General features: G+C 39.1%; 1 protein-coding gene across 12 annotated transcripts in view; it reads right to left on the reverse strand.

Moving 5' to 3' along the window:
- LOC129774720 (putative transcription factor capicua) overlaps window positions 1–12,686 on the reverse strand; it is a 139,151-nt gene that overhangs the window by 23,699 nt on the left and 102,766 nt on the right. For 9 of the 12 annotated variants that reach the window (XM_055778625.1, XM_055778621.1, XM_055778624.1 and 6 more), the window contains 3 exons: window positions 5,700–6,057; window positions 4,333–5,631; window positions 4,004–4,185 (listed from right to left, as the gene is read on the reverse strand). In XM_055778625.1, the coding sequence (XP_055634600.1) occupies window positions 4,004–4,185; window positions 4,333–5,631; window positions 5,700–6,057 (1,839 nt within the window). The remainder of the gene's footprint in view (window positions 1–4,003; window positions 4,186–4,332; window positions 5,632–5,699; window positions 6,058–12,686) is intronic. The other 3 variants (XM_055778628.1, XM_055778627.1, XM_055778629.1) reach the window with 2 other exon arrangements.

The raw sequence follows: 12,686 nt of genomic DNA on the forward strand, positions 1-12,686 counted from the left end.
AACGAATTGTCATAAGAAACGTGTAAAATGCTATTTCTTTTTTCAAGCGGCCGCCATTATGTAAATCTTTTTTTGATTTGTCATATTTACATATTCACTGATTCAGAATCTATTCGATTTTTTGTTTAGGATTATCAGAAGAGCTGGAATCGTGTACGCCATGGCACAACTTTTTTTTGAACTTCCTCACCTCACCAGCTTTTTTTTTTTAATTTAAAGATGGATAGTGCAAATATTCTTTATTTTATTTGATCAGAGCTCAAAAAACGTCCGAGATTCGCGTCTCTACACTACCCCCTTGGGTAAGTACGAAGAATGCATGCTGATGGATGACGGAAAGTACGTGAAGATGGATTTTGGATAGCTCTCAAACCTGAAATTCTATAAGGCCACTGCCAGAGATGATGTCTCCAGCAAATTAAAGTTCATTTTCGTTGATTAATTTGCCAGGAAATTCTTGATTTGCAGCTGTGGATAGAAAACCACGGTTCACGTCACAAACGAGAAAACGCATTCGAATATATATGTTAGAGGGTGACCGGAATAAATCGCCACAGTAAACAACTGCAACAGAAACAACCGCTTAGAAAAAGTGTAGTAGGCTAGAAATATTTGGCGCGGGAAAAACATCATGTGCCTCACATTTCTATTATAAATTTATTCTCTTGTTCTCGTTTTTCGAAATTTATTCTGAGGACAATGTAATGGGGACGAAGTCCCCATTTGGCGAGGATAAGGAATCGAGGCGGCCCATGCCGCCAAGATGACGCAATCCGAGTCCACCGCCGACCCGCCGTCGGAAGCGGCGGTGTCTCGCACGCAAACCTGGGATCCACTGATTGCCCGGTTAGTTTGAAACATAGGATACGATCCTTTAGCAATGTCCGACCGAGCTCTAGCGAGCGTCGGACGGTATACGTCTGCCCGGGGCGTTACGTTTGCCTGGGGCGATACGTTTGCCCGGTTAATTCTTGTTTTGAAATACAATACCGCGCCACAATATTTATAGCCTACTACACATTTTATAAGCGGTGGTTTCTGTTGCAGTCGTTTTCTGTGGCGATTTATTCCGGGAACCATGTTAGAGTTAGCCTGCAGAAACGTCTCATTCTGTTTATTAGGACCCACAAAGGTCTGGTGAAGTTTTGGACAGATTTTTCAAGCTTCCACCACAGTAGAGAGCTGCTTCAGTTGTATCTTTGGGTGGATTACATTGGAAAATACATCAATCCTCCCAAATGTACCCAATCCCACTCAATCGAAAAATATTGGGCAATTGTCGGGCGGAAATTGCAGAGAGCATTCCTTCACTGTGAACACTACTGCGAGGAGCTGAAAGATAAACTCTAGCAAACCTCATTATACTTTATCCTCTCTCAGATTATCATCCATAAAGACAGTTCAAATTTGTTTTTGAAATCTTGAAATAAAATAATTGATTGATGTTCTTTGCTTATTTGAATTCGTAGTACTTACTTTTACTCGTATAGTATTAAAATTATTTCAAGCTATCCACAAAAATTTCATCATTGAAAAGAACTTAACAGGAAAAAACTGTTTAATATTCCTTGCAGAAAACTTGATACCTGTTATTCATTCTATACGGAAAATGTAATCATAGTTCATTATTTTTATGTAAAAATATGATGTTTCTCCCTAAAATGTATTCTTTTATTTGCATTATTTGCTCAAATAAAGAGCCGAATATCCGACTGCCGGATATCCGGTATCCGTCCAAACTACTGTCCGTTTCATCATTACTCTGGATGCTGCAGACATGAAGAGATTGTGAAATAAAATGGCCACTGAGGTTGACCAACAGAGAGTCCAAACTTTGATGGAGGACATCCGAAGAAAAGTACATTTTTTGTATCCTTAATCAATCCCGAAATATAATTGGTTTTGTAATTCCGGATTCCAAACGTTTCAAGCTTTACTACTATTGCTTCTGCTTCTACTAACTGGGTGGTAACTGTTACACGGTTGGAATTTCAGAAACTAAAAAGTGTATGTGATTCAAAAATTCACAAGCGCTTTTCACATGACAGCATGAAAACCGACGCTTCGTATCATTTAATCGAGTTCCATTCGAGGAGGTTTGATGCTGTGAAAAAATCGCAGCGCGATTTGATGTTAACTGCTAGCTAGCAGGGCCAAGACTGTAAAATAAAAATCGCAAATGCTGTATGGCGACCGATTTACGTGCAATATGCAGTTGTTCCTAACTGATGTTGCGGGTAACTAAGACGTGGTACACAAATAACGTAACGCTGAAAATGCGATTTTTAAACGCTCTCCCCTCCCTATGTAACAATACGTAACACAAGACATTTCGATTTGTATGTTTGTGGACAAAATATATTCTACTTTGACGGGATAACCATCGATCGTTAGGTCGATTCAGTTTCGAGTACCTTGTTCGAGTTTTAATCCAAGTGAGATCCCTCATGATCATGAGGAAGTATTGAACCTGCTAACTCCCGGGAAAGAGGAGTCATCAGACGTTCAAATTGGTTGAATGCACTGTATCCTGGAGCAATTGTAACAACGAATATTGCATCAACATTTAATTGATTAAAATGATAAATCAAAAATATCTATGACCTTTTCAAAACTCTTCTCGTCTGGTCCTTCATCCACATGAATTATGATTACTGGCTTGATTATTCCTTGATACGGAATAAACTCAAATTCAGGCAGCTCGTGCACCCTTTTCAAAATGAGAAAATGCGTTCGAAGAACAGTGCCTTCCTGAACGAACTGCAACGTACATTGGGCCGCTGTATTGAACTGGTTCAGCATGACCGAGGAGAACTAGCTTTATTTTGCATCCTGCTATAATAGACGAAATGAGCTCATGTTGAACAGCCACGACAAAATCCTGATCCGAGAAATTAACGCGATATTCGGGATGCATTAATCGGTGCCTGCTTACTGGCTGCTGTTAGGCCTATTATAACACGTGGTTTATCGTCTTTGGTCAGGAAACACACATCATTCGGTCCCAGGAACGAAGCGAGCTACTCAACCATATAGGGGCGCGTGAAATTATTTAGGAATGAAAATGGAATTTTGTTACGTAACGATCACTGCTATCCCCTCTCCCGCCTATGTCACTTTAAATAACGCAACCTCGACTCATCACCGTCCCCCCCCCTCCTTCACGCGTTACGTTATTTGTGCCAGACGCCTAAGCACACAAATGAGCAGAACAAATGTATACGAAAATGGGAGTGCTTCGAATATTCATCAATTTAAACCATTTACACGTTAGGGAATTGTAATGTATAACATATCAAACAAATCTTCTAGAATCTCCCAGTAGATTAGCATGTAAATCATCAAAATACGATCGCAGCCATTTTTGAGTAGAAAAATAATTAACATTTACATAATCAGGCATCAAAAAAACGAAAAAAATAAATTTACTCCTTAGTGACAAAATATTAAGTTGTAGTGAAAGAAATCCTTTCTTTTTGGTGAAATTCAAAACTTTATTTTAGATGTTTTGGATTGTCCGATTTGGGTCAAATATGCACCGTGTTGTATAATTTGTTGCCATTTCAAAGGTAGCTTCATAATGCCTCTTTCCAATGGCGCCATGAATTGACAGTTGCTTCAGAGGAAAAGGTTCATTGACAATCAGACCAAAATCATAGAAAGCATTATAAGTTGAATTGTCGTTCTGGGAATAAAACTGTGTGCAACAAAGCATCGGAGAAAGCGGTTTTCTCTAAATTTGGACACATTTGTGTGATTTTGTTCTGCACATTGGAACCATGGTTTCTGGGTCGTATCAAAAGCGCAAAAGTATCGGTAACATCCACGATAAATGTTCGTGTATCTGTGAGCTCGATGAAAAACAATAACCCTTCCTAATCCGAACAACTACGATTACTTTTGCTCATTCACACGCGCGCAACCATTAGTAACGGAGAGAGAATTTTCAAAGTACAAGACAACAACGCAACACACGCTTTGTCGCTAAACGCACTTAGCTTACCTGGGAATTGTTTGCATTCACTGCAAACATAAACTTTTGTCGGCCGGTGGCCGCAGCGAGCAGCTGATTCGGAGTTAGAAGTGTTGCCGCCGCTGTACCAGCTCCATTTTCTGACGCCGGCGTAGATCCACTTCCGCCGGTAAACTGTTGCTGAAGTCCTACTGCCGACGGCGATGGCACAACTGTAGAATTTGTTTGATTAATCATTATAATTGATTGCTTGATATGGTTGAGGCTTGGGCTGTTAGTGATGTTATTAGAGTTAGTAATAGTAGTAGTAGAAGTAGTAGTAGAGGTTGTTGTAGTGGTAGGAAGTTTGGTACAATTACTATTGATTAAGGGAGTAGCGGTAGAGGTGGACATGGATCCGGCTGTGGCTCCATTACTGTTGGCCAGCAACAGTTTTTTCGCAATGGTTGGCTGTGCGTAGTGATCCTTGGCGTCCGTTGAGTCTCGCAGGGCATGACTAGACTGCAGCAGTTCGTTGAAGGAGGCTTGCGTTAGCACGATTATCCCCGCACCGGACGATTGCGTCTGCGACGTATTCGCGGTGGCAATCGGTTTAGCGATCAGTGTCGGACGTGGTTCACGTCGCTCAATAAGTATAGTTTCATAGAGTACCGCTGGTGAACCGTCCTCCTTTTCAAGTTTGAGCTTTCCCAGCAGTGACTTTGGCTGCGATTGTGACTGACTGACGCTGGGTCGCAGTATTGCACTGTTCGGACTGAATATAACCATACTACCACCGTTGTTGTTATTGCTGGTACTACTAGTACTGGTCAAGCCGTTGCTGGTTGGGTTTACAGTTACAACATTTACAACATTCAATGGCTTATTACTGACTGTGGTTGTGGCGGTAGTCGTGTTGGTGATTGCATGATGAACAATGGCATTACTGTTACTATTATTGCTATCGTTATTTACAACATGAACAACACTGGTATTGGTACTAGCAGAAGTGTTAGCAGTGGTAGTAGTAGAAGTAGTAGTAGCACATGTAGCAGTAGTAGTAGCGTTATTATTATTATTATTATTATTATTATTGGTTTGGATGCAGTGTGTTTTAGATGATGAAAGCTCATGAGTTGAATGATGATTAACATCTAGATGATTAGTAGTTGGAGGATGGTGAACGGTTTCGTTATTATTATTACTGGTAGTACGATTATTGGTGGTGGTGGTGGTGAGAACATCCATTAGTAGTTTACCTTGTTTCATGCTCATCATAATAGTGTTATTGCTATGGTTGGCATTTGCATTGCTAGTACCGGTTATCGTAGTGTTATTGTTGTTGTTAGTAGTGTTACCATTTACGTTAGAGATCGTGTAACATATTGGGTTCAAACTAATCGATTTACATTTATTGTCCGTGGAGACAAATTGTTGTTGCTGCTGCTGCTGTTGCTGTTGTTGTTGGAGTTCTTTGATCGAAGCGGTTGAAAAATTGAAAATATTTCCGTTCGAAGTTTTGTTCATGTTGTTGTTGTTGTTGTTATTGTTATTATTGCACAAATTGTCCGCCGGTTCTGATTTGATGGTTGTGGGTGTTGTGACCGACTGGTACTGGTCCTGCTGCTGCTGCTTGGCGATGGTCTTGGGACTCTGCGGCATAGTTTTGAAAGCGCCACCTGTAATGGTTATCAGCAGCATGTAATCGAATGTTAAATTGTAACACTAATGATATTGCGGCCCCTACCTGTGGGTTGGAACGGCGACACACCGATCGGATTCTTAGGGCTACCATATGAGTAGGCGAGCGATTGATGATGGTATCCGTGATGCAGCATATTGGCCGATCCACTCGCAGATGTATCATTCATAGGACCTCCCACTCCAACGCCAGGCTGGTGAGAGACGGGTGGCGGCAGCAGAGCTACCTTGATGGGTTTTGGCTTACAGGTTAGCGGATCAGAAGGCGGCGAAGGCGCAGAGCTACTACTACTACTATTAGGCTGTATCGGTGCTGTCGCCGTTTTCGAGTAATCAGTAGGTATGTTTGAGTTACCATCGGATTGATGTGCAGTTGATGCTGTTGAAACCATTGGATCTGAAACCTGAAAGAGTGACGAAGATTAGTGGGTTGAATTAATCGACAATAGTTATTTTATGTTGACCGGTAATGTTGCCTCGTAAAACGCAAAAATAAACGGTTTAATTGAACGAGTAACACAACTGCACTCTCTAAAATTGCGCCCTATTGTGTAAGTCGAGCTAATAAGAATTATGCTCGTTAGCTCTATTGCGTTATTATACACTCGACAAAAATAAATAGAGAAACAGAGTGCGGAGTCGAATTTTTTAGGTGATTTTTGAAATGTTGTAACTTTGTGAAAAATTAACGCATGGCGATGGGATATACCTCATTTTGAAGCTACAACTTTCTTAGAATATCTTATGAACACATCTCTAACTGGATATGTGTAGATGAAGATGAATAGTTTTATTCTGTTGTTTGAAACTTTTTTGCGAAACACAAACTTTTTTTTGAAACACAATTTTTTGCTAACCAACTCAATGGCAAATTCAATTAACTTAATCAAACAGCTTTCATTTGATTCCTAGAACATTACTGGAGATATTTCAGTTTGAATAAAAAATTACCTCTCCGTCTTTTAAGCAGAGCTGCATTTTTTCATCAATGTCACTGACAACTGACGAGCCACGTTAGTCACATCCTTCTGACAAAAATGTTGGTCAAATGGTGACTGACAGAGTACGATGCAACAATTTGCCTGTTATTGAGCTTCGTCAATACGTTTTGACCGACCCTGTAGGCGGTAAAATTGTCAGCATCGAATTGATGATTGTCGGAGACTGCATTTTATTCTCATCGAGCAAAGGTTCGATTTTCGTTCCGTTTGTTGTTCCCGGTATTTACTGAAGTAAATACTATGTCGAACACGCGATAACGTGTAAGAATGGTATTCAGAAAGCCCAACGTAAACAAATGCACCCTGGTAAACGTGTAAACTTCCATTACATCAAGTGACATAGTATTTCCTAGAGATGGGAAAAACAGTTCACTTTGATGAACGGTTCAGTCATTAACCGTTCATCTAAGTGAATCAGTTCTTTTGAACCGTTCTTTCGCTCTTTCGTTCAGCAACATAGAATGTTAGCTGCAACCCAACATCAATAGACAGCTATTCATTGATATCGTTGGATTGGATAGTGTACGTATGGAATTTATATTTTTGAAATTTAGTCCTTCTTCAAAAGTCGCAAACTGTATGTGAAAATATGTTTATCGGCCGACAAAAGTATATGTAATAATTTAATGCGAACAAAATATATGCAATTTTTCAGATTTTCTGTTTGGACAATACACAGGTTTCATGTAAGATCATATTTCATTCAGAGAAAAAAATACAAACCATCATGACGCGCAATAGGCCAAACAATGGATTGAAAGCAACGAAAAAACTTTTTTCTTAACTTGCCCTCACTATGAGATTTTATGTTACCTAATTCATGAATCGCCCCAGCTTTCCCGGATTTTTTTCTGATAATCAGGAAGTATATTAATATTACGCCGAATTGAAAGAATACATGAAATTGAAAATATATATCTTTGCCTTTAAAACTACGAAAATCTAATTTAATTTCTAACCCAAAATTGCCATTAAACCATTAACAAAATAAACATTGCGTTACATGCATTTTGCTCATAAATGACAATATTGTTTTATTTTTCTTACAAGCGTTCTCGTTACATTAATCTATTCCGTCCAGCACAAATCAGTTCAGCTGCACTCGTCCGTTCGCAAACAGTTCGCCCGCAACAAACACTACGTACTCAAACAGTTCGTTCCCAAACAGTTCACTCTTAATCAGTGCGCTCTCAAACAGTTCGTTCCCAGACAGTTCACTCTTAATCAGTTCGTTCACAAACAGTTCACTCTCAATCAGTTCGCTCTCAAACAGTTCACTCGCAAACAGTTCGTTCACAAACAGTTCACTCTCAAACAGTTCACTCGCAAACCGTTCTTTCGGAATCAGTTCGTGGATAGAACTACCGTTCTTTGAAAAAGAACGACCGTTCGTTCACTCTTTTCGGCGAACTAGTTCTTTTGTACCGTTCGTGAACGGTTTGCCCATCTCTAGTATTTCCCGTCTTGACGATCATATGGCACTGACTTGCAACATGCTTTGGTCGTCAACACACTCTGACAAACTATTTAGTATCGAAGAGCGAAGAGCGTGGAACTTGCTTTGTCGGTTTATATTTCGTTGCACGTCGTTTGGTGGTAATGTTGCAATGGTCGTCATAGTAGCCCAAATATTCAGCCATTTTTTTAGCCGATCGATCAAAGTTCGGAGAAGCACTTTATCGCAAACTGTATAAAAAATACAAAATACTATGCGTACTCTCAAAATGAACGATTCGTAATTTCGCTTTCATGCGTTAGCAGAAAAATGTGTTAGTCTACAAAAAGTTTGAAAAAAAAAGACATCAATTTTTTGTCATTTCTATGGAATTAAGAGGGTATTCTAGTGTAGACGCACGTAGACGAGAGCTCTGAACAAATAAAACAATGAATCTTTTACCTATCCAATATTTCAATATTTGTTTCATTCTCTTTTAACAATACAATAAGAACCAAACAAATATTACAAATTAGAATAGTTACAAGCAGGTGAAGTGAGGGGGTTCAAAAAAAAGTTGTGCCATGGCGGTACACGATTTCAGCTCTTCTGGTTGTTCTAAACAAAATGAGTTGGTTATATCTATGATATAACCGGAAGGTTGACGTGGGACTACCTTAGCTTAGCAATTATTTGTTTGTATTGATTAAATTCTTGATTGAATGCAAAAAATTCCGAATTCAATTGAATTGAATATATTAGCTTTGTGAGCAAAAAGATTAAACAAATGCCATGTAAGGTCAATTCATGCATTGTGATAGATTATGCTCTTCGCTGCAAAAAGATTAAACAAATGCCATGTAAGGTCAATTCATGCATTGTGATAGATTATGCTCTTCGCTACAAGTAAATTCAATGACAGTTCTTTTACGTTTGGTATGATGCCTAGGACAAAATATGTGAAGGAAGAATTATCAAACGATTATTTTATTTTCCATTTCTCTCTTTAGTTTGAATCTTTCAAGTGTACGTGTAGGTTCCTAAGTTTAGAAGACCGTGTTAGGGAAACATATTCCAGTCTGCACAAAGGCAAGCGAGTACACCTTGGTTTTGAAGTCTGTGTTAGGGAAACACATTTCAGTCGGAACAATAATGCTCCGGAATTACACGTATTTACAATGTCGATTTCCTCCAGGCACCAAGGTTTTGAAACCTCTGTTAGGGAACGCATTTCGGTAGGATAAAAAGTTTCCCATACTTTTACGTGTTTGAAAGGCCGATTCCTCCAACGCTGCTTGGTTTTGAAGTCTGTGTTAAGGAACACATTTCGGTTAGAACAAAAGTCCCCATACTTCATGTACAGTGGAACCCCGATTATCCGCGAGTGGATGATCCGCGGTACGGATTATGCACGACAGCGAGTTCCATAGTAAATCTATAGGCCTTCCCGGAATATGTCAGTAAGTGATAGGCTCATGCACTTTAGTTTTGATCATGGTTTTCACATTATCTGACTCCTGGTGTGCATGACTTTCTAGATAGATAATTAATGATTTCTGTATTGATAAAACATAGTTTTCATGCTGAAATATCTTTTTTTTCTTGTTTGGTACTCATTTTTAGCCCTTTATTGCGTTATCCCCGATTTACGTTATTCGCGATGAGCTAGACAGACTATTCCGCGGATAATCGAGGTTCTACTGTATTTGCAATGTTGATTTCCCCAAGGCTGCTTGGTTTTGATGGCTGTGTTGAGGAAGCTGTAAATCGTACCAATGAAAACGAGGCAGTTAGGGCGTTTAGATAACGCTCAACATTTTACATTTATTCAATTGTTTATCTAATAAAGAATAACATTTTATTAATTGCGATAGATGCGTAGAAATATTCCCTATCAATTGATGCAAACATCTTTCCGATTCAGTAAGAAATGTTCGAGTTATAAACATTCGAAATCTTTCATTTTTTCCTGCATGTTCTGTGTTTAGGTTTTCATTTTACATCCCATATATTCCGGTTAGACATAGTCCTACGTCAAAAAAAAAACGAAGAAATTCTGAACCAGTGAAGATGCCGCTATCGCATGATCCCCATACAAGTCAACACATTTTGTTTTAGCTTTTTTGTTTGAACAAAATAATTTACCTTTCTGCATGTTTTTATGACATTATCATTTTTTTTAAATAGTGAAATTGAAAAACAGTAATTTTTATCGCGGTAGAGTGATGTATAAAGATTTATTCATATAAAATTTGGAATGAATCGGTTCTGTAGAATTTAAGATATCGTGTAACCCAGTCAATCGCGTTCCATCTATTACGGATGGATCACGAAATAACTCGTGTTTTCTACAATTGGTCGGTGCCATTTTTATGATGTCGAGAAAACCGAAACTGAACTTCAACAGTGCTCTGTAATTTTCAAAGCATTTAATTCTCTCGTTCAATATTGTTCTCAGAAATGTTAGCTACTCTCTGGCAAAACTTTGTCGTACGATAATTCTAAAAAAATATCAGGTATCATGTCAAAAAGGGAAGTTATTCGGCTGCCTATACGTACATGGTCCACTCTGACTGAACCAAATGAAGCATTTTTATGATTTGGTTCACTATCACTGAACAATTTCGAATTATTTCTTAATCAATTAACAGTTGTGAGTCAGAGTGTGCTATTCTGTTATGAAAATTAGAGTGGGACGAGGTGTGAGGTTGGAACTGCGTAACTGCATTCAGCATCTAAATTTATTCTTCTGCCATTTATTACATGTTTGCACGGCAAACATGTTGAAGCATAAACTTCCCATTTTCAGTCATCTTATACATTATTCGTCAATAGAATCATCAAATTCGAATTCATTGTCATCGCTACAGTGCTCCCGTGGCTCCCGTGGCCGAGTGGTTAGCGTCCCACACTATCATGCCGGGGGTTTGGGTTCGATTCCCGTTCTGGCCGGGGGATTTTTCGTCAAAAAAAATTTTTCCGGCTTGCACTGTGGTCACGCGTATTCTAGAGCTTGCCACTCCAGAGTACATTTGAGGCGTGTTATTCGGCATAGAAATCTCAAACAAGTATTACTAATAAAAATGACGCAAGTAATGCTACGTTGAGAAGGCAAAAGTTCCACTGGAACGTTAGAGCCATCCAAGAAGAAGAAGTCATCGCTACAGTCTAAATTGCACTCTGAAATAGTACATTTTGCAATCATTCACACAGAAGACCAGCATTTTTCACTGATTCGTCCAGTCAGGTGGACCAAGTTTATTTTTAATTATACTCAGAATGTGCGCATTTTACACTAACGGGTTCAAGCACATTTCAACATGGTACCTATTAGCTTCAGTTTTGTTGGTTTGAATTCGGCGTCTGAAAATTTTTTAAACTCAATATACAAATGATTGGTACATGGTCCACTCTTTCTGCACATTATATAGAGCCAGTTCGCTCTGACTGCATACTATGAGGGGATTTCGTTGATCAATTATTCCTGCTGTATGCGTGATTTTCCAAATCTGATAAATATGGTATGTAGCTTACACAATGCTTAACCAAATGTAATCAATAACTCGAAATTTTAAATTTTGCGACTTGGTCCCCATTGACTTAACACCGGCCACTTGATGGTTAAATCCCTTGTTTGCCAAGAATCTAACAAGGCCTACCGATGGCTCGGCTTCGTCTCATCCATACCGAAGGAAACGATCTCATTCGTGGAATCCGAACAAATGAAGCACACAAGTTTGCCTCAACACGTGCAGTCATTAATGTGTTAAGGGGGTAGTACACTATGACCATCATAAAAAGTATGTGATTCTCGCAATTTTTCAATGAGAAAATAAATTACTATGATTAATCTGATATCATAGTTTTATTAGGTATATATTACTTAACAAACTAAACATAAATTGGTGTTAATTGGACTGTCCCCTGAATAGCCGCAACCGGTTTGTTGAACTCTTGCAGCCAAAACCTTGTAAACTGGTGGGAGTTCTACAAATTTTTCTAGTGGACCGATTTGCGATTGCGATTTGCGATTTTGCCTCAAAAATCGAGACAAAAACATTCACCAAAATTTTATTTTTCAAAATATCAAAAAAATCCTATCGATGACAGGAAATTTAGTGGAGAATCTGCGAAAAACTATTTCATCAAAATCGGATGAACTGTTCCGGAGGTAGAACTCCCACCAGTTTGCAAAACTTAGTTTCGAGAAAAAACGCGTTTGAAGTTTTGGATCCGCGCTCCTCACGCAAAGACTTAGGTCCACTAATTGGTTTCGTCATCCAAAAAGCATCGTCGCGAATTAATTTTGCGCAAGCGCCTGGGAAATCCTCAACTCTCTCATCCGGGCATCGGAAAACAACTCGGAATCGTGCAGTCAACGGTGAGTCATGTGATTAAACGTTACTATGAAACTCTGAGCATCCAACGAAAGGAGAAATGCGGTCAGGCAACTGTACACCCAGATGCTGACGAAGCCTCATTGTCTCATCATGGATGATGAGAATTACGTCAAGGCGAACTTCCGCAGCTTCCGGAACTACTGTTCTTCACCACCCAGCACAAGTTAGGTAAGTGATATGCTCATGTGGCAAACGGA

This window comes from Toxorhynchites rutilus, chromosome 3 (genome assembly GCF_029784135.1).
Source record: "Toxorhynchites rutilus septentrionalis strain SRP chromosome 3, ASM2978413v1, whole genome shotgun sequence".
NCBI classification, from domain to species: domain Eukaryota; kingdom Metazoa; phylum Arthropoda; class Insecta; order Diptera; family Culicidae; genus Toxorhynchites; species Toxorhynchites rutilus.